This window comes from Corvus hawaiiensis, chromosome 15, assembly GCF_020740725.1.
Source record: "Corvus hawaiiensis isolate bCorHaw1 chromosome 15, bCorHaw1.pri.cur, whole genome shotgun sequence".
Taxonomy (NCBI): Eukaryota; Metazoa; Chordata; class Aves; order Passeriformes; family Corvidae; genus Corvus; species Corvus hawaiiensis.
In genome coordinates, this window is record NC_063227.1 from 7,166,880 (window position 1) to 7,193,844 (window position 26,965).

Below are 26,965 nucleotides of genomic sequence, written 5' to 3' on the forward strand. Positions count from 1 at the left end.
GCACGTGGACTTTCCACATGTCTGTGGGCAACCACGGGTCCTCCAGCACGAGGGCAGTGATTTATACCAGCACAGGCAGGTGGGGAATTGTGACTGGAGCAGGGGAAAAAATGGCATCTGAGGTCCTGGAGTTAGTTCCTGTGGGGCACATGCAGTTTCACCAGCAAATGCTGCTAATTCGGACAAGTCCAGCCTGGAAAGCAGGAGGAGAGGTCTGCAGAAAGAGCAGAGTAAAGCTTCTCCCTCTGCCCCAGTGCTAGCTACTGCTGCTCTTTTGCAGAGTCCCTGTTGGCCAGCGAGGTACCAGAATTTTACTGTTGGCCATCTGGGAGCAGAGCTTTGCTCACATAGTAACTGGTGCAAACAAAATTTTCCTTTTTAGAAAGTGTCCAAATCTTGAGTTTCTGCCTTGCTTTGTTGGACAGATGCTCATTGACTAGGAATTTTTATCTGAAAACAGCAAAGTAGAGATGGGGCGATAGGGTCAGGGGAGCTCTGCTGGGGGAAAGGACACTCTTTTTTCCCTTCCGGCCTATCTTTTGTCCCAGTACAGCACTGGGGTGGGCAGGCTGGGCTGGGTACACAAGGTGCAGGGAGACAGGCCTCACCTGGACTAGCTTTGCTTTGTGCATGTTACCTTGTAGCTCTTGTCACAGAACCTCAAGGTGTGGTGGCAGGAGCGTGAGCTGGCCCGGTTAGCTGGGGACATGCGACGTCTGTGGGCAGAGCGATCCAGCCCAGCGCTGGGGAAGGAAGTCAGGGAGAAGGACAGAGTGTGAACAAAATCCCTCTCCGGAAAGGCGCCCCGTTAATCAGTCAGCAGGGCCAACTCAGCAGAGAGGGAGGGAAGGGGAAGCAGAGAGGGGCTGAGGTGGTGTGTGGGGGCTTGGGGGAGGATCCGGTGCAGGGCTTCCTGTGAGTGGAAGCAGGCGGAGAGCAGGAGTTGTGTTGTGCCATACTGTACCATACCGTGTTATACCTGCACCTTGTCCCACACACAGCCTTTGCTCTGTTCCCAAAGCCATAGCACACTGTGGCAGTGCTGGCTCTGGTGCTGGTGCTGCTCTGCAGGGATTCAGCAGCTGCAGCCGTCGCAAGGAAAACCAGGCCCTGTGTGAGGCTTTCCCATAACATGCCCAAGGGCGGAGAGATGAGATCAGGCTGCAAGATGCCGTGGGTTGGCTAGCACTTTCCAGGGTGAGTGTGGCTTCCCCACAAGGCAGGGAGAGCCCTGGATGCAGGATGCAACTGAGAGCAGCACTGGTGTCAGGGTGCAGAAAGAGGTAGAGGGGCCTGAAAATGAAGCAGCTGCCAGTGATAAGGAGAAGGCCCTCAGTGCAGCCTGGCCCCTTCCAGAGCCACGCACTGCAAGATCAAGGCAAGGAAAACTGCTGGGAAACGTGCTTCTCTGGAAATAGACAAGGTGTGAGTGGCTGTGGGATCCTGCTTCCTCTCGCCGCATCCCATCAATCCCCCTCTGTTTATTTTAATATCCTGCTGCCAACTCGCTTGAAAAAAGCTGCAACCATCTTGAAAAAACAAAGCCAGAGCTGCCGCATGCCTTTTTAATTACATTAATGCTCTCTCTGTGCAAGGGCACAACTGGATGTGCGGGAGAAAGCGGGCTCTGCTTGGAGGGCTGAGGAGATAAAGCATCACAGGGGTTGGAGGTGGGGAAGGAGGGACTCAGAGGAGAGGAGACACTCCATGCTCTGGAGACATCTCCCTCGCACCCTGGGATTTGCCAGAGACACAAACCATCTGTGTGTCGGTTAGCAGAGATTTAATGGCCAAACCCAGCACCAAGTTCAGTGCTGGGGAGAGTGAAACGCAAGAGAGAGCCATGGCAGGGCACATGCTCCCGCAGGGAGGGAAAGGGCAAGGCCAGCAATGGGGTGGATCCATCTGGCAAGCACAGAGTGATAGAGAATTTTTGCAGGGAAAGCCGATGGCTTTGAAGATGATTTTGCAGGCTGGGAATGGCTCTGTGCATCCCTTTGCCTGTCCTGGATGCCGTGTGTGGCTCTGGGCATTGGCATCCCAAGATGCCAGGCTTAGTGTGGGGCATCAGCATGAGTAGTGGGTCCCCAGCGTGAGCCACTGCAGGGAGTCCCCAAAGTTCCCAGCAGTCTGGGGCCGGTGAAGAGGCTGGATGGCCAGAAGATCTGGCCCAGCAGTGCTGCCAGCAGCAGGAGTGTCCCCAGCCCTGCACCGCGGTGCTTTCGGAGTGAGCAGTGGTTCCTTTCCTGTTGTACTCACGGAGGGCCATAGACAGGATGCATCTGCAGGAATCCCACAGCCCCAACCTGCACAGATCGTACTTTTCCTTTCTTCCCCTCCACCCCCTGGTGTTGTTTGCTAACAGGTCACCAGGCAGCACGTGAAGGGAGGCAGGGGGTTATTTCTGCTGCTGTCCTGCTCCCCCCAGCCCCAGTGGTGGAGCACAGCATTAGCCAAGAGACTTCTGCCACCTTGGCACTTACTTAGTGGTTCAAGCAGAGGGACCACGCCAGTTTTAAGACCTGATTGAGTGCCCGTTGCAGCCAGCAATGGACCTGGCTCTGCCAGGGTTTTGGGGATTACCTTTCTGCTCACTGCCCCAGATCATGCACAGCATGAGAGGTTTTGCTGTCCCCAGCCAGCCCCATGCAAGCCATTATCTTCTGCATTTTGGGCTGAGCACTGTGGGGGTGGCAGGCACCCCCAGCTGCTCCCTGGGGCAATGGACAGACAAACTGTGGCCATCTGGAGAGCAGTGTTTGCACTGGGATAAGTGTGTCCGGCATTAATAGGAAACGCAGCTTAGCAGACAGATTCCTCCCCCCGCCTCCTTTTTTAATAAACCTTGTTACATTTTGAAGGGATTTTACAAAAAATGCGGTCATTTATTTTCACAGCCCCAGGGCACATTTTTTCTGTGTGACATCTGACGTCCCCTCCGTCGGGGAAGGGGAGGTTGGAGGCACAAGGTGGGGTGTCCTCCATGGGGGCCGAGCACCACACAGCCCCAGGGACCACAGTGACACCGATCCGTGTGTTGAGTGACAAGTGATGGCTGCTGTTGTTGCTGTTGTTGCTGTTGTTGTTGAGGGAGAGGTGTCTGTAAGACAGGCCGTGGCAGTGGGACACGCACGCAGGCGGAGGTGGGCCAGGACAGCCCCTGGGCTGACACTGCTTCATGTGGGCAAGTGGAGGGGAGGCGGGAGATGGTGGGGGGGGTGGGGGAGATGGCTGTCACCCTGCTGTTGCCATGGGGGCAGCCATGGGGACACCACCTCAGAGCCGTGCGCAGGCGGGAAGGAAGTGGAGAACAATTGGGGAGAACAAGGCCGGCAGCCCGGGCCTGGCAGTGCTGGCGGTGCCGCTCTGCACGTCCCTCAGTGCCGCGTCCTCCTCAGCAGCCTCTCCCGGTGGCGGTGGGCCCTGGGCACTGTGCCTTCTCCACCAGCCTGGATCCCCATGCCACCCCTGTGTCTGAGAAGCTGGTGGCCATTTGTTGTCTCCTGTGTTAGGGTTCCCCATAGAGAAACATTTCTAGAATCACTGGATCATTGAAGTGGGAAAAGACTTCTAAGATCATCAAGTCCAACCATTAACCCAGCACCACCGTGTTCACCACTAAATCATGTCCCCAGGTGCCATATCCGCATGTCTTCTGAACACTTCCAGGGATGGTGGCTCTACCACTACCCTGGGAAGCCTGTTCCAATGCCTGACCACCTTTCCAGTGTAGAAATTTTTTCTAATATCCAATGTTAACCTCTCCTGGTGCAACCTAAGACCATTTCCTCTTGTCCTGAGGCTCTCATGGCTCTACCACAGCACTTCTGAGACCTGTAGTCCTAAGGTCACAGTTTTGGAAGAGAGGTGTCACAGCTGCTTGTGAAACGTGTGAAAACACCACATCCTTGAGACCTCTCCTGACAGATCTCTCTGATACCTGGCTTTGAATGGTACGAGGGAAGGAAACAGACATACACAGAACACAGTTGCAAAAAAACTCGTGTTTTTGTAGAAAGTCAAGCTAGCAGCATATTTTTGCATTCTTTTCTTCCTTAGCATTTAGCACCTACCTGACTCACAGCCTCACATTCCATAATGTTTTTTCCCCTCTCTATTTCTGGTTAGTTTGCTTGTTTTTGCAGTCAACGAGATTTCTTTTGAATTATCTCACATCTCCAGAAGCTGGAGTTTTAAGATAAAGATCATGAGGTAATGACAGTCAGCAACATTGTGCTGATGAAAAACAACAGTAGTCTCTGGGAGTAACCGGTACTTCGAGGTGTTTTGTCCATGAGGAGCTCACTTAGGGTGCGTGTCTGGCATGCCAGAGGTGCAAACACACAGAAAGTGGGACTCTCTCTGAAAAAAACTGGAAGAAAAGCATGATAATGTTTAACTGCCTGTCCTTGAGCCTGGATAACTTCACTCCTGGAATGCCTGTCCAGCGGTGCAGGGAAGGGGGCTGCTGCGATCCACAAAGGATTGGTCCTGTTCAGGTGACTGTACCTGAGAGTGTGCCACAGGAGAAGGGCATTCTTTGAATGCCTCCTGGCTCTGGAGAGCATCTCTATACAAACACAATTGTGGTTTTTGGGAATCCCTGATTTGTCCCGCTGATTACAGAAAGCTACATGTGTATGGAAAAATCTCCTGCCAGACTCCCTCTGGTTAGCAGAGGGGATTATTTCAGAGCCCTAGTCCAAGCAAGCTCGGTATCATTCACCTGGTGAGGAATGGCCACAGCTGAATTCCCCAATTTCTGGTCTTCCATTCTTTTTCTAGCCCTCATCTGTGCTAGGCTGTCTATCGGAGCCCAGGGGCTGTCTGGCCCTGGCTCAAGAGCTGAAGATCTGCTCAATGGAGCCAGGAGGGCAAACCTCTGCAGGCAAACCTCTTGTGTCCCTCTGAGCCAGCATTAACTACCTTGTAGGAGCAGACCCCAAGAAGATGTTCCCTGAAGCCATTGCCCCTCTCTGGGCTCATGGTACCAGGATAGCTGCTGCCCATAGCACTGGGCCCAGGCTGATGGATGTCTGCATCATCCCCTCTCTCCTGTGTCTCCACAGATCTGGTGAGCAGCTATTCTATGACCCCTCCTACTCTGAGCATCACTGAGGAGGAGCACGTCATCAACGCCAAGGACACACTGACCATCACCTGCAGGTAGGCACCAGCAAGTGTGGCTCTGTCTAGACTACTCTTACCTGGTGAGTGTTGGAGGACCAGGCAAGGAGAGCCCACCAGGGACACCTTGGCAAAATTAGCATGTCTGACTAGAAATCTTCCACATCCCCCAAGTGTGAATTCATCTAATTAATTGAAAAAGAAGCCAAAGACGTCTCAGGGGATTCAGTGATAACCTCTGCTGTAGTCTTTCAGAGAAGAAGAAAGATAGAGAAACATTTTGTGTGATTTGATAGCTTTTTTGTAAGTTCTTGAGGGAAACTGGTCTTCCTGACTCTCCCTGTCTTTCTCTGATGTTGCTTATTCTCACCTCATTGGGGCCACTAGGATTGAAGTTCTGGTTTCTAAATCTGGTGGGGCATTTGGGAGACACTGAGAAATATCCATGGGAGAAGGCAAGGCTGCCCTTAGTGGTGGCTATGAGAGGCTTCCAGCTTTTCTAGGAAGATGGGATTTAATGCTCTCCCTTTATATATGTGGGTGAAAAGAAGCCCCAGCCAGGGCCGGGTGAATAACCGTGAGAGGAGCTGGACAATCTCTGGTTGTTTTGGACACTGTGGCTCTGAAAAGGTGGTGTGCCTGAACTGATTTATCCACGCTGGGACACTCAGCTGTGCATGTTTTCTGGACTGCCTCCTGTCTCAGAAAGTAAAAAAAAAAAAAAACATAAACAAGTGGGAGAATTGCCCAAGGTCAATTTTCCTGGAGTTTCCCTTCAGCAGCTGAAAACAGACCCATGCTTGGGATCTGAATGCTGGGTCCAATGGGGATCTAAATTCAGTGTGGGCCTCAATTGGGTGTTTCTCAGTGTTATATATAACCACAGAGCAATTACTGCAAACACTTGGCTGGCATTGTGTTCATGTCTTGTCACAAACATATTTAACTTTTCCTGGAACAGATGGCATTGCTTTTCCTTTGTGAATCAGTTCATAGCCAAGGGAGAAGGACAGAGGAAAGGTTGTTGATGTTAATTACTGAACTGATTTCACTTGGTCTGGGAAGCTGAGTGGTTGTGGGCTTGTTTTCATCCGGTGACTTGAAGAGCCATGACGTGTGCTGAGATGTAGGAAAAGTGTGAATTGGAGGACTGTCCATGGCTGTCCGTGGGGGACTGTGGTCAGCCGTAGAGCTACTGTGGGAGCATAGAGGAACAGACGGGAGTTTGGGGATTCCAGTGCTCTGCCATGGTACTTTTCTCCACAGAGGGATGTGGGAACTGACACTCTCTGTTAAAACCTTGGAAGAGGGGAGACTCAGTGAGGTTATTCTGAATGAGCTTAGAATCAGGGCAGACCCTTCCTCAGGGGGGGCCCAGAAAGGGACACAGAAAGCAGTTTCAAGACTGTTGTCTATAGATTGAGCCAAGGCGAAAGGACATACTGAAGCTGGAGGTGTGGTAAAAGAAAGTGTCTTCTGCAGCTGTGAAAGACTGAACTGGACAGCCAAAGAGCACAGGGCCCTCTGCAAACAGCACTAAAACCCACGTACCCTCTGCCCGTATTACTCTTTGGCTGCTCCTTGCTTCTGCATCCCGGTGTCCCAGATGTGCTCCATGGGGCTGTGCAATGTCCTTCACACCATCTGCAGGTAGATAAATCTCAGTATCTCCTGCATGGCCCAGAGGGTTCCCATTTTCCTTCTGAGCTCTCAGTCCTATGTTTGTCTGTCTTGAGGAGAGGACTTTGACTGTGGGACACTGTTACTTCATTTGAATCTTTCCTGGTCCCTGGATCTCTAATTACACCCAGCTGCTTCTCCAACCTCTTCTCTGGGCCATGGCCCACCCCTGGAAGACCTGGCTAGTGTTAATGGGAGCTGAAGGGATAAACATGCAGACCACCAAGAGAACAGGCAAAGGAGAGAGTGGTGGGGCAGGGTAGGGCAGAAACAAATACAAAATCAAATCCAGAATCCAGGGATTTCCTGCTGAACATCATGTTGGAGGTGACTTCAGTTTGACCCTGGTCTTCCCTTGAGAACAATGTCCTCTGGCTGCTCTTTGAGCTGCCCTGGAGCCAGGAGTATGGGCCTGCTTGAAGCAGTGCTTCAGAAGAAAGACGAACTCAAAACCCCTGTGTGAGACTCCCTGGAGACCTTTCAAGCTTCACCCACCGAGTGTGAGAGTCCTGCCACCAACTGTGCTCTCAGGCTCCCTCGCAGCAGCCTGGATCTCAAACATCCACAGCTCTGCAGCCCTGCTCCTGCTCCACAGCCCACCAAGCCTCATCGGTGATCAGAGTCCATGCCAGGCCATGGGATAAGCAATGCCTCTGGAGCTGGGCATGCTTAACAAATACCCAAAGGCACAACACACACACAAGGAACCACCAGATGCTGGGGCTCTGCTTTTGCAAATGGCATCATATACGGTCATGTTCCCTTGTCACCCAGCACAAGGCACCCTTGAGAGGCCCAGACAGAGCAGGGCACCAGTGCAGGAACATTCTCCAAAATAGAGATTGTGCCAGGGCTGGCTGAGAGCCCCAGGGATGTTTTGATCCAAGCATGTGGCAGAACAGGGGGAAGGGGATGATGCCCAAATGGACAGTGCAGCTTTTATTAGCTCCCATCTCGAGAAGGAAGGGAAGAATATTGTGAATCTCTTCTTTCATGCCCTTGGCAGCCTGCAGAGGGGGAAAGCAGAGAGCTTTTGCTGTTCCAGCTCGTGAGCATTGGAGCAAACCCCACAGGAGCCAGCTGCACAACAGCAGAAACCTCTGCAGGGATCAACTTTGTCCTGGCTATCCCATCCCATCCCATCCCATCCCATCCCATCCCATCCCATCCCATCCCATCCCGCAGGTGCCAGGCACACAGGTGGGGAGCAAAGCAAGAAAAAGAAGGGCAAGGATGCCCTTTGCTGCCCAGTGACCTGTTAACAGAGCTGACTCGCAGATGTGCAAACCCGTCTGTGGCAGAGAGGAAATATTTGACCCCAGGCTCTTGTGGAGGAAATGAGCACTGTGACAGGGCTGAAGGAGCCTGAGGATAATGCAAAGCCCCACAACCACTGCTCCGGAGCAGTGTCCAGGAACACACAACACCTGCTGCTCTCTCCTACAGGTGTGTGGCTGGTGTGAACGTCCTCTATGGTGCTGGGGGAAATTTGGTTTGTCCCAGCTAAGCCACAAAGCCACAACCAGCTTTGCCCATCATACCACGCATGGGAGTTTCAAAGACGATTGAAGATGAGGGGTGCCAACATCTCCCTTGAAGAGCATCTATGCTGAAAAGATTGAGGAAAACAGCTGTGAAGAAGCCTACAGTGGATTTTTTTCCAGCTGGCATCAGCAGGCTCCATCACCAAGAGGCACATTATCACCGAGCTGAAAGAAAACAACTTGGGAATAAATCTTGTAAGGTGACAGATAGGAGAGAGGGAACCATCCAGAACTGCTGCTTGGACTCTTCCCCAAATGCAGAGGGTAGATTCAGATCCATGTGAGCCTGGCCTGCCCTCATTCCTGCCTCTTTGTGGTCCTCTTAACACACCAGTGACACTTATTTGGACTCACAGTAATGCCCACACCTTCTGTGTCCCCACCAAGTCTATGGACATTGAAAGGAAATGAAAGCACAGAATGAAAGGAATGCCTGGGTTGAGCTGCCCACGGGCTGGTCAGCACATCTGTGCACTCTGGCCCATCCATGTTTATATAAATACGTGTCACTCAGCTACTGCAGGCCTTGATGGTTAATGAAACAAGTGGATCTGATAATGTGTGAAAGTCCCAGTAGGTAAACAAACAGAAAGCGGAAACGCTGGAGACCTTTACAATTACCCTGCTCCAAGGGGAGTGCCAAAAATGCCTGGTCTGAAGCTCTCAGCTCTGGGTGAAGAGTGGGGACGAGCCCATGGTCTGCGCCAGTGCAGTGGGACTGTGGACACAGCAACAACAGCCATGGCAGAGGCCACCAGGTGTTCCTGGTTTAGTGATCAGTTTTACTATTATTTTCCCTGTGCATGAATAGGAAGGAAAAAGCTCAAAATTCAGTTCTTATTTTTATTGAAGTGTTCTTGAGACTCTGGTACTTGGGAGAAGCTTGCCTGTGCTTCAAGGACACAAGCTGCCAGAGCTGTACTTACCGTTCTGCCTCAGGCGCTGATAGCATTTTTAGTGAAAGCAGAAGTTTGAGTGGGGTAAGAGGGGCTGTGTGGCTGTCCCCAAGGACTCATCACTGCCTCCAGAGCCCTTGTGCCTGGTGACAGGGGAAGAGTGCAGCACACTCTCTCCAAACTCATCTGCAGCGAGCTGGAAGAGAGCAAAGTTTGCAGGAAGATAAATCAGCTGCTGAAGACAAACACAAAGGGGCAGGTCTTTCCCCCATGCTTGGGCAGAAATCCTGTCCTCATTGCGTCTGAGCCATTGTGCCCTCCAATGGCACCTTATCTCACTTCCTCCTCGCTGTCTCTTGCTGTCTGGTGATGGTCACAGCCTGCCTGTGCTTAAAAGCATCTGCCCACAGAGCTGCCCTGGCAGAGCCCTGGCAGAGGACCTGCGTGTGCCAACACGTCTATTCCCAGCTTGCATAATAAATGAACCCAGTTTCCCCTCATAGAGCCAATGGTGCTGACAAAAGGCCATTTTTACCCCACAGCTGTCTCTTATGACGGCTTCTTTTTTCCCATTTCTTTTTTTTTTTGCACGTACTTAAGTGACTTTCAGCTATATTGGCAAACTTTCAAGTGGGGACTAGGCCTTCCTCTGAAAGGGGCTCTGATTTCACAGAAGGAAACTTCCAGCATGGAATAAAAGCTTGTTTTGTTTGTAGTAAACAAGTGCAGTTATAACAAGCTACGGTGGCACGTGTGTGCACATGCAAGCTCCTGCTCTGGAGATCCTCAGCTATATATAAATACACACACGCACGTTCTCTCTGGGGGTTTCTTGAGTTCCTGGACTTTTCTGTCTGTCTTTGGGCTGCTGGTGTACAGGCTTTGGGGTCATGCCATAAGAGAGGTGTTTGCAGCTCAGTGTCTCTGCAGAGGTGGGAAGGGGCGGCAGCCCCAGGCCCACTGGGGTTTTGAGGGGCTGCAGGGTGCTGTGCAGAGCAAGGGAACCCCCTCCCACAGCAGCAGGGAAGGAAACAGCTGGCAGCTGGCCAGAAGGCAGTCAGCTGAGCCTCCCCTTGTTTTCCCCTTGCTGTCTTTTATCCCTGACTCCCTCCTGCTTTTCTCTTTCTCACCTTCTTTCCAGTCTGCTCTCCTTCCCCCATTCTTCTTCCCACTCCATTCATCATACAATGAGCCCCAGCCAGCAGCTACACTGAGCCAAGGGAAATCATCACATCCATGTGTTTCCCTAATAGCTCTGGACCCTTTTAATAATGAGAGGGAATAGAAAATAAATGGAACCTTTCCTTCAGGGCCCTGTGTGTTTCCCTGTCATGGCATTCATACCAGTAGGACAGTGCCATGGGACAGAGGGGCCTGCTTGTGAGCGGGCTGATATCTTACAGCTTAGCATGGCCAGAGAGGTGGCCTGGGGAAGGGGATGAGCCTTTGCTTGCCCAGCACTTAGGGAATCTGGTTGTCTTGTGCCTGTTTTTTCCCTTGGAGGATTGCCATTCCTCCGTGCCTCAGCCCGAGACCGGTGGCTGGCTGGGCCATGTGCAGGTGTGCACAGAGTCACACCGAGCAATGAAGCCACCACCATGTTCACCATGCTCAGCCCAAAGCTAACGCTGCTTTTCGCCCATGTCTAGAGGCCAGCACCCTCTGGAGTGGTCGTGGCCAGGGGGCAAGGTGGATCCTGCTGGGAAGGAGGAGACCGAGTTGGTGGCCTCAGCAGCCCCCAGCAGCGGCCAGGCAATCCAAGAAGAAGACTGCGAGGGGACCGGCACGAAGCCGTACTGCAAAGTGCTGGTGCTGACGGAGGCACAGGCGAACCACACAGGTTACTACCGGTGCTACTACAAGTACATTGATGCCAAAATCGAGGGCACCACAGCAGTCAGCACCTACGTGTTTGTGAGAGGTAAGAGCTGTCGGTGGTGTGCACCTGCAAGGCTGGGAGTGTGGGGCAGCCAATGCACCAACACAGTATCTGAAAGATTAAACAACTCCGTGTGCCTCCCAGGGCAGAACGTGGCTGCTGCAGCCTCGGGGAGGGGGCCAAAGGCTGGTTCCCTGGAAGTGCAGGGGACCAATATCCGTCCATGGCAGCAGCGCCTGGGATTCAATTATGTCTCATCTTGGGGGCATTGCTCCAGCCGGGTTGGAATGCAGGAATTCAAGGAGTGAGAGCCTGGCCTCAGAGACACTCCACCACTAAAAAAAGCACAGGAGTTATCTTCTGGGCAGCTGGGGGCTCCTTGAGATGCTGGTGGCCAGGGGTGGTAGTGTTTCATAAAGCTGAGACTGAGAGGGAGAGGATGAGTGGTACAAACACTCCATGTGCAGCCTCCACCTGTTCCCAGACCTGCTGGCCTGAGCTGCTTCACAGTGACAGATCCAGATGCTCCTCTCCATGCTGTGCAGGGGCTGCCCATGCAAGCGGGGTTGTATTTTGGCAGAGGAGGGATGTTACCAGGCTTGGGGCTGGAACCTCAGCTTAGGGAGTGGCTGTGGGGTCAGTACTCAGCGTCTCTGTGTCCCAGGGGTTCCTCCTCTGCCATCTCCCCCACTGCTCACAGCAGGCTCCAGCAAGATAAATTAACTCTGTCCCCTGGAAACAGTTGGCTGAGCTATTTCTCTTTCCACCCCCATTTATTAGTTGGTGCAGTTGTCATGAGCCAGGCAGATCATGACATATAATGCATTTTTCAGAAGTCCCAGGGCAAAGCCAATTTTGCCTCTGCAACTATGCAGAGAAAAATGCAGGGGCAAATCAGAAAAGCTGGGCAGCTGTTGGAGAGGAATTGCAGTCTGTTTGGGCAATTGCTTCCTCTTTCCATGGGCTATGCTGCCCACCCTAAAACAGGACAGAGCCTGCCTGGATTTCAGACATCTCTGAGTTGGACAGTGGTGTTCAGACACTCTAGAGGGTTGTATCAGGATGGAGACAGAGAGCTTCTTAGATATGCTGAAAATCAGTACAACCCCAAAAACTTACGTGCAGGGAGTGCTTTTGCAAGAACTGATTTTCTTTGTGATCCAGCAAATGCCACTTTGCCCCTTGATCCACCTTCTCTCACCTCCAGCCTCTCTGCAGCTCAGGAGCGGCTCTCCTGTTTACCAGAGAGTGCACATGGTGCTGCTTAGGGGCAATAAATCCCACGCTGTCAGGGCCTGTGGGACTCACAGTGCCTGTGGACGGCGTGTGTGCACCAGATCCTGCCAACACCTCGCAGCACTGCTGTGCACACGGCACACCTTCATGCTCAGTCCAATCAGGCTGTCCCCTCTTATGGTTATCAAGCATCTAGGAAACCTCAGAATCTGCCTTTCCAGACAGGACAGGCTTTCAGGCAGGAGAAGGGACATGTCAGGAAAACCCAGGCATATGGTAACCACAGCCATTGCAGAACGTTCAGATAAAGCCTGTTCTTGCTCAACTGGGCTGCAACGTGAGACTGTCCCTGGAGAGCTTGGAAGGGCTGATGTAAGTGTTGGGGATGTTCGGAGACGGGATGATCAGACCACAGGTTTATCCATCAAGCCCATTTCTCATGTTGAGAGCTTGGTGAAATTGCCAGGAACAAAATATCTGTACTTGCCTGGAAAAATAGGTTCTTCTGTATTTTACCTGCAGCTCAGTTCTTAAATGAACTCTCCATGCATGTGTCTCCTTCCCATGTGTCTGGTTAGGTGTGTATTTTATTACAACTAGAGATAGCACTGTAGACACAGAATGCCTCATCAGAGCAGGATAGGCTATGTACAGCCCACATCTCATAAAGCTTAGCATATATTAATGACGAAGATGCTAAATTATTCCCATCCGACCCATTAAGGCAGTCTTAAGGAAATTTGTGATGTTGTCAGAGAGGGGAGTTAATGCATGAATCACAAGCTCACTGGCAGCGAAACTAGCCCAGTAAATCAGTCAGTTCTTGGCTGCCATCTGAGCTTGAAGGGGACTTTGTGGTCTCTCACCTCTGGCAGCTGTGCAGCTCCCCCTTCTCACATGCCCAGGGCTCAGGAGAGGAATGAGGAACATGTTCACACTGGGAAACAAATCTTTGGTTTCAGAAGTCAGCAATCCTGTAGTAGCAAAAACCCCCAGGAAGTAAAGACAAGAACTCTCTGGGCAATCTGTGTTTTTGTAAGAGCTGACCAATTCAATTTCTTGAGTGTGGGTTGTTTCACCTACACTTTAGAAAAAAGCACTTCACACAGAGGAGAGGCTTTGCAGCATGACTATCACTCAAGCAGCAGCTTTATAGATCAAAAATTAAAGATTTATGCACTTAACAGTGGGAGCACTGGGTTGGATTGGGTTGGGCGCAATGTGACTTGAACAACAGAATCCACAAGTGAGGATCTTTTCCAAATTCATCTTTGACTTGTCCTTTTAGATGGGTCTCTTTTGGGGTTGGGTATCAGAGGAAAAGAATCTTGAGTTGGACAAACAGAGGTCCTCATGCTACACTCCCTTGAAATCAGTGGTTTAGCTGAAACACAGGTGAATAAAACTAAACGTAGGCCACTGGGATCATTTGGTCTGATTACAGCATGCCAAAAGCTGTAAAATCACCCCTAGCAGGACTCTTAGGCAGCCCAGTGTCTCCCGGATGGAGACCGATCCCCTCCTTATAGACCCCCCTTCACCCAGGGGACAATTTCCATGAATAAAGCCAATCATGACCATGTGCTGGGTGGACATTTACAGAGGAGAGATGCTGGCAACACCATGCCTTCGAGACACTAGGAAGTGTGTCAGATAGCACCCCAAGAGGCATAAACCCCTGTGGAAAAGGGCAGGCAGGGGCTGATACTACAGAATAAATCATCTGTCACTGAGGCCACCAAGCAGCCTCACAAATCTTTGTTTCTTCCAATTTTGTCTTCATCCCATTTAGTCAGCCTGGGTCACTGCTGATTCTACACTGGCTCTGCACAGAGTTTAGTGTGACATCCCTGGCCTTGCTAAGTCATTCCATAATGATTATTTTTGGGTGGTTTTGCTCTTCCTGTCAATATTTGTGCTTGCAGCAGTTGGGCGGCAGTGGGGTGGCAGCCCTGGAAAGCTCAGCTCATGTGTTTATCTGCCGGCCGGGATGGCTGCAGGATGACATCTGCATACCATTGCGCTGCGGATCACTTCCTCGCCCGGGAAGGTCGCGCTGCCGGCCGCTGCAGCAGGGCAGCACAGCCCCGGCAGCCCCACGCCAGCCCTGTGCGGGGACACAGCCACCAGCTGGGCAGGCGCCGAGCCCAGGACACGACGCATTGCTTTCACAAAGGGTCACACTCAGGCAGAGACCTTGAGGGCTCCAGGAAAGCAGAGGTCATTTCCCGCACTGCCCAAATGTCATACAAGTGCCGCTGCACTGGTACCGCGTTTGGTGTGGAGGAGCTGGCTGCCTTTGCGTTCCCAAGCTCCAGGTGTCTCCTCTGACTGTCACATGTGGCAGATGGGGCTGAACAGCTCAACACCATTCCCTCTGTGAAGCTTGTGCTGTGTTAAGGAAATTCAGAAAGCCTCCTTTTTTTACTGGTTGTTGCCTTTTCCCAGTTTTTTCTTCTTTTTTAGTAGTTGTTCTCTTTGTATCTTTTCTTCAGATTTTGAACAGCCATTTATCAACAAGCCGGAGACCCTCCTCATCAGCAAGAAGGAGAACACTTGGGTACCATGCCTCGTGTCTGTCCCAGATCTTAACGTCACACTGACCTCGGTGAGAGCTCAGCCGCTGGGAGACTCTGGACCGAGATGTATTGCATTTGTTCTGCATTTGTAATTGCCTGAGTGGAAGCAGGACAGGCACTGCCAGGAAAGGAAAATGCATGGGATACATTTTCCATGGAAAGTACAAGCCACTGGCTTCCTCGTTTTATTTGCTGGTTGAGGCTGTGTTGTCCAGTTCCCTTGGGCAGACCCCACGGGTTTCCTGCCAACCTTGCTTCTCTTCCCTGGAGCTCTATAAAACAAAACAAGACTTTGTTTTAAACCCATTTCCCCACAGCATCCCCTGTTTGCCTCGTCTCTGTGATCTACAACCCCTCTAGGTGGTCAGCATCCCCCCAAGGGAGGAGGCTGCAGCCCTGGGGCTCATGACTAAAAACAGGTCTCTTATCAGTTTGCTTTTGCTTTCGCCTTTTTTTTCCCTTTTTTTTTTTTTTTTTTTTTTTTTTTTTTTTTTTTTTTTACAATGCAAATACATCCTTCCAGGATGAGTGTTACTATTGTACAAAGGCCTCCAGGGACACTCTGGGGGCCAGGGGCCTTTCCCTTGCCCAGGAAGGACACTACCCAAGGTCAGCACTCATCCCGGTGGGGCTGATGTTTGGGACATCAGCATCGGTTTCCTTAGCTATCTCTAGAAGTTTCCATTCCTGGAAGTCTCTGGCCCGCTCTGCAAACAAGGAGGCTCATGGTGCAGGATGAGGATGCTCAGGGTAGAGGGGAGGCCACGATTCCTAGATGGCAAACCCTCAGGGGGAGAGTGCAGGAGGCTATCACAGCATGATGCTGCATCGTTTCTTCCCACAAAAGGGATGTGTTAGCCAGCATAAAGCCTGGGAGGTGTGGAGTGGGAATGTTGTTAACCTCTTATTTTAGTTGGCAAAATCTTGATTTTTTCCAGCAAAATTTCTTCATCCACCCTGACGGGAAAAGCACTTTCTGGGACAATAAGAAGGGAATGCAGGTACCCACACATTTGATCAAGGACTTACTGTATGTCCACTGTGAGACTGTAATTGACAAGAAGGTCTTCAAATCCAATTTCTTCATCATCCATATAGCAGGTGAATACTATATTTGGAAAGGTTCAGGGGAGCAGTTTGGGTGGCTCTGAAGTCCATCACTGTGGCTCATGGGAATGTTATGGTCCTCTCTACCTACACAAACTCTGCATGGTGCTTATATCTCTTCTACTGTGTGTCAGACAGAGATACACTATGCAGCAGGAGATCATTCCCAAACCTATAACTGCACAGTCTGAGTCAAAGAGTTACTGGATCATAAATGTCTTTTCCTTGCCTCTTCTGCATCAGGGAGTGAGCTCTATGACATCCAGCTGTATCCCAAGAAAGCCATGGAGCTGCTAATGGGAGAGAAGCTGGTCTTGAACTGCACTGTGTGGGCTGAGTTCAACTCTGGCGTCCACTTCCAGTGGACTTACCCTGGCAAACAGGTACCAGCAAACAGAGCAGCTCCCTGTGCACTGAACTCTTACCCATTGAGTCACCCCCTCCTGACCCTTCATTCTTCCTCTTCACATCATTGGCAGGGCTCTGCTTCACAATCCTAACCATGCTGTGCCCTGGACATCTTGGTCAGAGTGTTTTCCCATTTTTTTCCCTTGTAGCAGAAGGCAGACAGAAGGAAGACCCTTTTCCTGGCAGAAAGCTCCCTTTTTGCTGAGATGTTACTGCTCTGGGGTTCTCAGGAAACCACTGGCTTCACTTTCACCAGTGCAAATCCAGAGCAAACATGATTGGTTTAAAAGGAGCTACTCTAATCATAGAGCCCTTGTTACCAAGAGCCTGTGAGGTGGTCTCTTCCTCACTGTTTTTTCCCTCTTGTATCCTCTGGTTTTTTGAATGGTGAGACAGGGGAGTCCCCTGAGAATATCACTCAGTTCATGGGGCTCCCAGCCTGGTTCCTGGGCTACATACAAGCAAAACATGGTAAGATCTGACCCCAGCCTCCAGGAGTCAGTACACAGAACATGTGCCCTGCCATGCCTGAGGATGGCAGTCAGTTGTGCAAAAACCTGTCCAGGTAGAGGCAAGCACTGAGCATCAGGAATCACAGCTGTGAGGAGTCTATCCACATAGCCCCCTCCTACTGATGTCTTTCATCCCCTTCTCTCTGTCATCTCCCACAGATGCAGCAAGCAGTGATCGAGCCTGAGCGCCGGTCCCTGCAGACATACACGGAGCTCTCCAGTATCCTGACCCTCCACAATGTCAGCCAGCAGGATGTGGGGAAGTACACATGCACTGCCACCAATGGTGCCCAGATGCTGGAGGAGAGCACTGATGTCATCGTGCACGGTACAGCATCTGCCAGTGCCATGCAGAGCCACAGCCAGAGCCCAGCTGCAGCAGAGCCATCCCCAGACTGCTTGGGCAGAGTGGCTCCTGCACCTCCATCCACTCTGCTTTAGTGAAACCCAGCCCTTCTCCAGCCCCTCAGCCTTCCTGCACCTCACCACCATGCTGGGAGCACAGTCACATTCAGCAAGGTCCCAAAACGGAGGGAGAGAGATGCCAACACCAAATTGGCCCAAATGCAGTGGGATGGCAGGACACACGTATCCTGCGGCCCTGTGGCAAATGCCGTGCCCCTGTGGCATGGCTGGCCTGAGGGGCACCAGCTGCGGGTGCACAAGGCACCATCTGCACTGGGTGGCTGTTTCTTGGCAGCGGAAGGTCATGGGGCAGCCCAGCCTTCCTGCATCCCCAGTGGTTCCCAGGAGGGAGACAGAGGCAGCTCTTCGGCTGCCAGGATCTCAGCTGCCCTGTAACGACACACTGCCTGTTCTTGGTCCTTGCTGTTGGGCCCTGTGGAGAGCAGTAGATCTTTGTGACAGCCTGCCCCCTTGAATTCTCCTCCATGGTCCCTTTTTTCCTTGCAGAAAAGCCCTTCATCACCGTGGAGTGGAGGAAGGGCCCAGTGATAGAAGCCACTGCAGGAGACGAAGCCGTGAAGCTGCCAGTGAAAGTTGTGGCTTACCCCCCACCAGACTTCCAGTGGTAACTTACCTTTCTTAGCTTGAGCCACCTTTTCCTCTCCTCCTTTCCCCTGCCAAATGGGGAAGCCTAGCCTGGCTTCCTTGCTAGGTCCCTCTGTGGCCAAGATTGTCACAAATGTCACTTTTTTCCACCCATGGGGGTCCATTCTCCCACAAGTCCTGGCTCTCAGCTGCACAGCCTGGCTTGGCAGCTCTGCACGGTCTGGAGGGGCCACGTGGAGTTCCCACAGGAGCTGTCCCTCTTGTCCCTCTGCTGTGGCAATCACAGCCGCCCAGAGGAACCAGGTAGTGGGATGGGTTGTGCACCTCATCATGCTGCACTTCCATCAGAGCTGACTGGAGATGGGAGCTTTGCACCCACTCACTGCTCAGGGCAGAGCTGCAACACCCCCAACCCCACACACATCCATATGACACAATGTGCAGACCCATAACTTGGGTCCGGAGAAGGCCCAGGGGTCTCTCCAGAGAGGTCCTCAGTGCTAGCGAGGGGCACCCTGACTGCTTTCTAGTGGGGATGAGCAAACCCCTGCCCAGCTGCCAGTGGGACACTTCCTCCCGATGGCTGCATTTTCTCTCTGCCTCCCCGCAGGTACAAGGATGGAAAGCTAATTCCCAAGCAATCTCAATCTTCAATGCAGATCAAGGATGTGTCGGAGCAGCACGCCGGGACATACACGCTGGTTCTGCGGAACAGGCTGGCGGGGCTGGAGAAGCACATCAGCCTCCAGTTAATCGTCAATGGTAAGAGGGGGCCAGGCCTGGAACTGGGGGGGAAGTGCTGAGCCCATGGCCCCAGTCTTTGGGTTCCTTCAAGACCCAGTCCCCATTGCTGTCCTAAAGCAGTTGGTACCTACATCACCTCTTTCTCCCCCATTGCTGAGGGATGCTGTGGCTCCAGTGAGGCTGCTTCCTTCTGGCTTGGGTGACACTAGTTTTGTTCCTGGCTCCCTCACTTTGGACAGGATATGTCCTGGCTCAGGGGCCACTTCCCAATTGCAGTTGGAGATGCTGTTGAGGGTGACCCTGACTGATGCGGACTTGAGAGCAGGGCAGCTGCCACACAGATGAAGTCTTGATCTGGAGGAGTTCCTCTATGTGGGAAGCTCCTCTGGAGTTTTCCCACAGCAGAAACTGGTACCTGTCATGCAGGAAACAGATGCCAGCTAAAAAAGTGCTGGAAGGGCACTGCTATCTGAAGATGTGTCTCCAGCAGGCTCTGTGGCCCTGTGCTTTGAGCCCTGCAGCATCCAGACAGTTCCACTCACCAGAGAAAGGAGAAAGGCTGTCACTTGAATCTGCTTAAATATGACCTGCTGTGCCTTGCAGGCCTGAGTTGCCCTGAGATCCAGACAGCTGTAGTGCCCAGGCACTCTGTAAACAGGCCTGGGGAGGGCTGTGCCAGGCCTGGGGATGCAGTGGCTGAGCCTGCAGCTGCTCACAATGTCACTCTGATCCTTGCAGTTCCTCCACGCATCCATGAGAAGGAAGCCTCTTCCCCAAGCATCTACTCCAAGAGGAGCCCCCAGGCCCTCACCTGCACTGTCTATGGCATCCCGGCACCGGAGGTGATCCAGTGGCAGTGGAGGCCATGGATGCCCTGTCGGATGTTCTCCCGACGCAGCCTGTAAGTGCCATTTCTTCCAACACTTGTTTCTTGTCAGGCAACCATCGTGGTGTCATGGGCTTCTTGTGACAGTGGCTGTGTCCCCAACCGTGTCTCGCTTTTGCTCTCCCACCCACAACATGGCATCTTGTGGGAAGGCAGAGTGGAGACACTTGTACTCTGTGTGGGATTTTTGCCCAGGCTGGCTGGTCTCAGACACCAACAGCTTCCACAGCATCCTCTGCATCCTCAGCCACCTGCATCTGTCAGTGGATGTCCATGGCCCAGCCACACCTCACAGCACCTGCAATGAAACCACTGGTCACTGTGCTAATGGGGAAACTGAGGCAGATCGCAGGAGAAATTGTCACAGCCCCTTGGTGAGACCCCAAGACAGCAGCTGGGGCTCACACCCTTCCTGCCTGGAGGTCCCTGTGGTTTTTCTGTCGTTTGTCTTCTCCTGGGTAATGATGGAAGCAAAAGTGCTCATAGGCAGCTGCTGCTTGTGGGGAAGAACTGCGGAATCCTGGGGAAGTGCCAGATCTCTGCCAGCTGCTGGGATGATTTGCCAGCAGGGTGTTTGTGCCAGCAGCACTAATAGGTAGGCAGGAAGGGTGCATGCCCAATGCCTGTGCCCTGGGAAGCTGAGGCAGCATCAGGCACGGCTGCAGTGGCATTTTTTAATGACAGCCTCACCAGAAGAAGGAAAAGGGATGCTGGGGTGTTGTAGCCAGAAGAGTCAGGGTGGATGACATCAGGATGCCTGGAGGAAGCCGGGTCCTGCAGCCCTGTGCAGGCTTTTGCCAAGCCAGGGACGCCAGAGAGCTTTCCATTACATGCAAGTGCACTGTGGCCCTGTCAGGAAGCAGAGGGGCCCATGAATTATGAGCACTGTCTCCCAAGGCCACCATATTTCTGCCTAGCACAGCTCCAGAGGATGCAGGAGGCTTCTTTCCAGCTTCCTGTTGTTTACACAGCTCACCAGTGTGTTTGCCCCACCAAATGCTCTGCCCCACGCTGCCAGCATATACCTTTGCCACTGGTCCTGGGCCTTCAGCTCCCCTCTGCTTCCCTGTCACCCTTAGCCTCTCCCTCCCACCCCAACCCACATTTTTGAGCAGATCCTCCCATCTTCCACCCCAACACGCATTTCAAAACACCCTGCAGGCTGCAGCATCCCAGATCCCTGACAGATTTGGGTATTTCTCCCCACACGTCTGTCTAAGCCTGAAGAGGTACCATCATTCCCCTGTGAGACACCAGCAGCACCTCTACTTGGGACGTCTCCCTCCTGGTTTTGTTGAGTCAGAGGCAGCAGGAGCACCCCTGGGTGCTGCACCCTTGGGTGTTGCACCATCTGATCTCTAGGCCAGCACCAGCCAGTCAGTGACACCCCTGACTCTCAGTCCCAGCAGGGCTTTAAGGCCTTGGTGCTGAGCAAAATGACATCAAGAGTTGCCCTGGGCACATGTGAATTGACTTCACCCCTGCCTTCCTCCACTCTTAGCAAGGAAAGATGAAGCCCCATGCCTGGGGGTGAAAACACTGCTTGGGACACCTGTATCTGCTCCCTGTCTCAATTTTCACACCTAGAAATTTTTGCCTCACTAGTGGTTGCAAGGCACCTTTATAAAGCACATCAGAACAGTGTAACTGAAAGATCCAGGAAATTTTACAGAGTTATAGGACAGGGCCATCAGTTCTCTGACACAAAGCTGCTTTTGCTGCCTTTTTCCCAGCTGACCTTCTCTGTGTCTCTCTCCTCTTTCCCCTGCTTGTCCCTGGCTGCTGGATTAGCAATAGCAGGCACCGGGCAGCAAGGCGCCATCAGCGGGACCGGATGCCCGAGTGCAAGGACTGGAAAGATGTGTCACAGCAGGACGCCGTGAACCCCATCGAGAGCATTGACACCTGGGTGGAGTTCGTGGAGGGGCGGAACAAGGTGAGGCTCTATTCCAAGCCCATCCTGGGACAGGGAGCTGGAGACTGGCACGGGCACGGAACTCCTTTGCAATCAGCCAGTAAAAGTGGCCTGGAAAAGAGCCTGGCAGAGACAGATTTGGGGAGGGCTTCACACCTCTGCTTCTAAAGTAAACCATCAGCGGCCATTCCCAGCCCTGGGGCTCCGCAGTACCAGGCAGCCCCAGGGCGAGGGAGAGCTGTCATCTTTGAGAAATTACCCCGTGTCCAGAGAGGCTCCCACTGGGGCTGGCTGCACAGGAGGGATTTCATGGATTGCTATTGAACACAGGGCATCCAGCTAGGGAAAGCATGGGGGATAGGTGCTGTGGGGGCTCCCATGGCCATTTCTGAGCATTTTGTATGAGCTGTTCTGCAAGAACTAAACCCTGCTCATCCTGGTCAGGAGAGCAAGAGTCACAAACTGGCCAGGAAATCTCTGGCCTTGGGAAGGTGTATGTGTCTGGTGGGGCATTTCATCTGGCTGTCCCCATCCTGCTGGGGTGAGGGTGGTTTGGACAAGCTGGCATCCATCTGCCTCAGCTTTGTGAGTGGGAGCAATGTGTGCCCCACAAAGCCACTTCTCCATCACAGCATTTCCTCTCTGGAAGGAACATCTCTCCCTCACTGCAGTGTGTGACCTGCTTGCTGCTTGTTTCTTTCCGTGTCCCTGGTAGCCATGAGTGTCAGGTCTGCGCCGTGACGGGGTTCCTGTCCCCACTGGTGTCGGGCACCAGGCGCTCACAGAGGGATGCAGAACAAACAAATGGGCCCCTGTTTCCGAAAGTCACTTCCTGTTTTCCTACACACCTCTAAAGGCACTTCCCGTCCCCTGGCCTGGCCAGGAGTTCATCACTCTGCCAAAAGGGTGGCAAGGGCAGATGCTTCTCCTCCCAGAGCAGCTAAAGGGAGAATGAGGGATTGATGTTCCTCAGGGACGCAAGCAGGGGTGGTGAGAGCTCCTGGGTGAGAACCCCTTGTGTCCTACTATGGATGTGATACTTGTATCGGTCCTTTTTGATCCTTCCCTATTTTCCTCATTTTCTTCCTCCTATTCCTCAGCTGCGTCCTTCTCATTCCATTTGTTTGGTTGTAACTCTCCTGGAGCTTCAACTTAGGTTGTGCATCCCACAGGTGTGCAAGAGCTCTGGGAGAAAAGAGCTCTTCCAGTTACAGTGGGATGCTACATCCTCAAATCTGCTTTCTCTCTCTCTCCTTGTCCTTTCTGCCTGTCTTCTCTTACCATCCTCCTGTTTTTAATTCCATCTGTAAAGGCCAGAATGAGCCACAGGATGTGCAGTGCACAGCCATGCACTGCAGGCAGCGGGATGATGTCAGATCAAGAAACCCCAACTCAAACATAACACTGCAGATCAGAAGGAAAATCCCCAAGAAACAGGAAAGGCACCAACAAAAGTGCCAGCAATAGGGTCACTTTGGCTGTGTGAATAACCCCGAGAAACGGAAAAGGCAATGCACAAAAGTACCAGTAATAAAGTCACTTCAGCTGTGTTGAGTATGCACTGAATGAATGACTGTTCCTTCTGGTTAACATAACCTAATACATTGCCCCTCAGAACGGAAATGCTTCCCAAAGTCTATGGGATGAATAGTAAAGGCAAAGAAGTTTCCCTGTAGGAACACGTTAATTTTTCATTTTAAACACAGTCTCATTAGAGAGATTTCTGCATGTGCTTAACTTGTTGTTTAAGCTGGAGCCTCAAACTGCAAGTCTCCTCTAAGGGGAGTGCTTGTAACACATTTGGTAGCTCACACATGTGCAGTGTGAGCCAAGAGGAGGAGGAGAGCAGCCTTATTCCCCAGCTGCTTTTTCTGGCTTATTTGGAGGCAGCATGCCCTGGGTCCATGCTCCCAGGATGGCAGCTTGGCTGTTTGCCCAGTCTTAGTCATGTCTTGCTGGAAGGAGAGACAAGGAAGCTTTTAGGACCGTGTCTATGTACACTTGGAATTCAAAGGGAGAAGATGAAAGCTCTTCCTGAAGGGATGAGAGCTGGGATATTTTCACAGGTTTGATTTCTCCTTATGGGTAAAAGGAGTGCTTTAAGGTCTGTAAGTACCTGTAAATTCCACTGAACCCTGTGGGACACTAAGTAGTCACTTAACTGCAGAGGGCTCAGGGAATCAAAGCCCTGGTGTCCTTTCCCTTTCTCCCCACTGTTATAAATAAAGCTTAGCAAGAGCTTAGCCATCCCCTCAGCCCTGCATCATGTTACTGTCCCCCTTGCTGAGCACTGTCCCCTTTGTGACCTGAGGGGCTTTGCAAGAAGTTTGCTCCCATGGAGAGGCATCTATGCTGACTGGGCTTCATAAAAAGAAGCAGAGATTGGGAATAAAATCATGTTGTTGTTGCTCAAGCCAACAGATAAAGCTTGATATGCACAAAGGGCTGTAGAATAAGGGGATATTTTTGCATAACCCTTTCCCAGGTACAGCTGTTGGGGGCTTTGCTATCTGCCAGACAGCAGCAGTGATCCTACTTCTCTTCCCTGTTGCTCTTCCTAACTCCTCCATATGTTCTCTTCCCCCATCAGACAGTCAGCAAACTGGCCATCCAAGAGGCCAATGTCTCAGCCATGTACAAGTGTATTGCCTCTAATAAAGTGGGTCGAGATGAGCGGCTGATCTACTTCTATGTGACCAGTGAGTACTGCAAAATCCTCCTCACACCTGCATCAGCCAAGCTCTCTGCTTGAAACAGGCAGGTCCCTAGAGCTGCCAGATCCTGCCATTCACAGGATCTTCAACAGAGACTGCTGGAAAAGTCAGCAGGAAAGCAGGGCTAACCCAGAGCTCTGCTGGGTGGCAAATGCCTGAAGCCCTGGCAGCAAATAGCACAGGGACAGTTGGGCAGGCAGACCAGGGAATGAGCCAGCACTGCCTGTGCCTAGGTCCTGAAGCAGCCCTGGCAGGTCCTGGGCAGGTGTTGGGCTGGGGACATCCTGCTGGCTCACGCCCAGGCAGCTCCCTGGGCTGGGGATGTGTCTGGTCCAAGAGCATCCTCTAGTGGCACCGCCCGACCCTATCCCAGGCCAGGTCCCGCTGGCCCCAGGCCCCGGCAATGATCCCACGGGATTTTGGTGGTGAGAGGAAGCTGAGAAACCAGAGCCCAGTGGTGTGGGCTGGAGTCATGGCCCATAGGCAGCTGTATGAGCCTCCTGCCAGAGGTTCCCCGTCCTGGCGGGAGCCTGTCCCTGTCTGCTGGGACAGGGAGCCCAGCAAGGGCACAGCAAAAGCTTATCTTACGGAATGAGAATTCCATAATAAAATTCCCAGCCCAGAAGGCTGGGCTCATGGCCCTTGTTGTAGTACCTGTGCTGTCAGAGCCACCAGCTGTTGTGAAGCCAGATGAACATCTTCAGTCACTGCTTCAGTAATGCTCTCCGTGCTGTTGTCCAGGCTGCTGTGTCACTGCCTGCACATGTAAAAGTGGGCATGGATGCAAACCAGAATGCTGCAGCTGAGTTGGGAGCAGTAACAGCCTAATTCAGATCTCCCTGGCTTGTTTCATTTTTGACTCCATCTTAATCTGGCCCTGGGACTTGAGCATATCCCGTAGCACTCACTGGGCTTAAGCTGTGGTTGCCAGCAGTTTGCATGTCACAGTTCTGGTCTACAGTGGTTACCTTTACCCTGGCTGAGGACAGGCGGACCTCAGAGAGCTGAGCCCAAGGAGACAATTTCATTGTGTTTGGCAGCTCAGCCATGAAAACTCATTCACATGTTCATTTCCTTCCTGAAAGCCATTCCAGACGGGTTTGAGATTGAGTCCCAGCCCTCGGAAGAGCCCATAGAGGGGCAGGACCTACAGCTGAGCTGCAATGCGGACAACTACACCTATGAGAACCTGCAGTGGTATCGGCTGAACCTCTCCAAGCTCCACGATGAGGAGGGCAACCCCCTCGTGCTGGACTGTAAGAACGTCCACCACTATGCCACCAAGATGCAGGGGGAGCTGCGCTTCCAGCCTGACTCCAACGATGCAACCTTGCTGCTCACCATCCCCAACATCTCCCTGGATGAGGAGGGAGATTACGTGTGTGAGGTGCAGAACAGGAAGACCCGGGAGAAACACTGCCACAAGAAATACATCTCTGTGCAGGGTGAGGGTCCACAGGGCTGGTGGGAGTGACAGAGGAGAGCTGGTGCTCTTGCTGCCATCAGCTTCCCAGTCCGTCCCCAGGGGAAGCCACACAAGCAAGCTAAACTCAAGGTGGCAAAGGCAGGGCACCTGGGTTCTCAAGACACCCTTCATCAGGGGTCAGAGACCCAAAGCCCCCCAGGAACACAGATATTCTTTTGATCAATCAGTTTCCCGTTTTCCCCTCCTCCTCTTTGTGCTGCTCCTCCAGCCCTGGAGATCCCCCGCCTCAAGCAGAACCTGACAGACATTTGGGTGAACGTCAGCGACTCCATAGAGATGCGCTGTAAGGTGGACGGCAACCATGTTCCTGAAATCAGCTGGTACAAAGATGAGAAACTGGTGGAAGAAGTGTCAGGTACAATGGGCTGGGGGTGGATCACAGGCAGGGCATTATGTCCAGCAGCTGGAGAGCTGAAAACTGCTGGGTTCCAGGAGTTGTTATGCCCAGATAAAGATACCTGTTCTCTGAATCAGCCAAACCCTGGTTTTAATCACATTCTGTCCTAGTTTGATGCAGTCTTCGCTGGATAAGTCTATGCCCCAGGGCCTGGCTCAACACTGTCTGTGCTTGTGCACATTCAGCTGGACGGCAGGGAGAGAGAAATCATTCATGTTCTTACTCTCAGCTCAGTGCCTGGCATCTCTGATTACGCAGGGACCAACCCAGATCTCATGGAAGGAACATGCGAAGGATCCAGGCACGTTGCAGAGGGAAAGCAACAGGTTCTGAAGATAAAGCAGAACTTGACACGCCAGCTAGACTGCCTGGGCACTGTCCCTATTCAGCATGATCAGTGGGGGATTTGTACTCTCCATACATTGCCTGGGGAAGGCCCCTCCAGGGTGTTTCTGGGGCCATCAAGAGAAAAGCCTTTACCAGCTGGTGCGATGTCATTCTACCATCTAAAATGAATCAGCCAAAAAATGCAAGCCTTATTTTGAGCCTGAGTCCAGTGTACTAATCTTCCCTCCCTGTGAGTGCCCACCACAACCCTCTGTGCCTTACAGGGATTGACCTTGCGGACTTCAACCAGAGGCTGAGCATTCAGAGGGTGAGGGAGGAGGATGCTGGGCTCTACCTGTGCAGCGTCTGCAACGCTAAGGGCTGTGTGAACTCCTCGGCCAGCGTCTCTGTGGAAGGTACCAGCAGCCACGACACCTCTGGGGATGTGAAGGGGTGGAGGAGGAGTTGTGGCCAAGCCCATGCCTCTTCCCTGTGGCAGTGGGAGGCAGTGAAAGCC

At 52.3% G+C, this 26,965-nt stretch overlaps 1 protein-coding gene across 5 annotated transcripts in view; it reads left to right on the plus strand.

The window, feature by feature from the left end:
• FLT4 (fms related receptor tyrosine kinase 4) overlaps positions 1-26,965 on the plus strand; it is a 57,773-nt gene that overhangs the window by 16,423 nt on the left and 14,385 nt on the right. For 4 of the 5 annotated variants that reach the window (XM_048320042.1, XM_048320043.1, XM_048320045.1 and 1 more), the window contains exons 2-15: positions 5,070-5,166; positions 10,897-11,168; positions 14,858-14,970; positions 15,880-16,042; positions 16,292-16,431; positions 17,128-17,296; positions 17,881-17,998; positions 18,590-18,741; positions 19,462-19,624; positions 21,401-21,545; positions 24,115-24,223; positions 25,324-25,683; positions 25,933-26,079; positions 26,733-26,864. In XM_048320042.1, coding sequence (XP_048175999.1) covers positions 5,070-5,166; positions 10,897-11,168; positions 14,858-14,970; positions 15,880-16,042; positions 16,292-16,431; positions 17,128-17,296; positions 17,881-17,998; positions 18,590-18,741; positions 19,462-19,624; positions 21,401-21,545; positions 24,115-24,223; positions 25,324-25,683; positions 25,933-26,079; positions 26,733-26,864 — 2,280 coding nt within the window. The remainder of the gene's footprint in view (positions 1-5,069; positions 5,167-10,896; positions 11,169-14,857; positions 14,971-15,879; positions 16,043-16,291; positions 16,432-17,127; positions 17,297-17,880; positions 17,999-18,589; positions 18,742-19,461; positions 19,625-21,400; positions 21,546-24,114; positions 24,224-25,323; positions 25,684-25,932; positions 26,080-26,732; positions 26,865-26,965) is intronic. The other variant, XM_048320046.1, reaches the window with a different exon arrangement.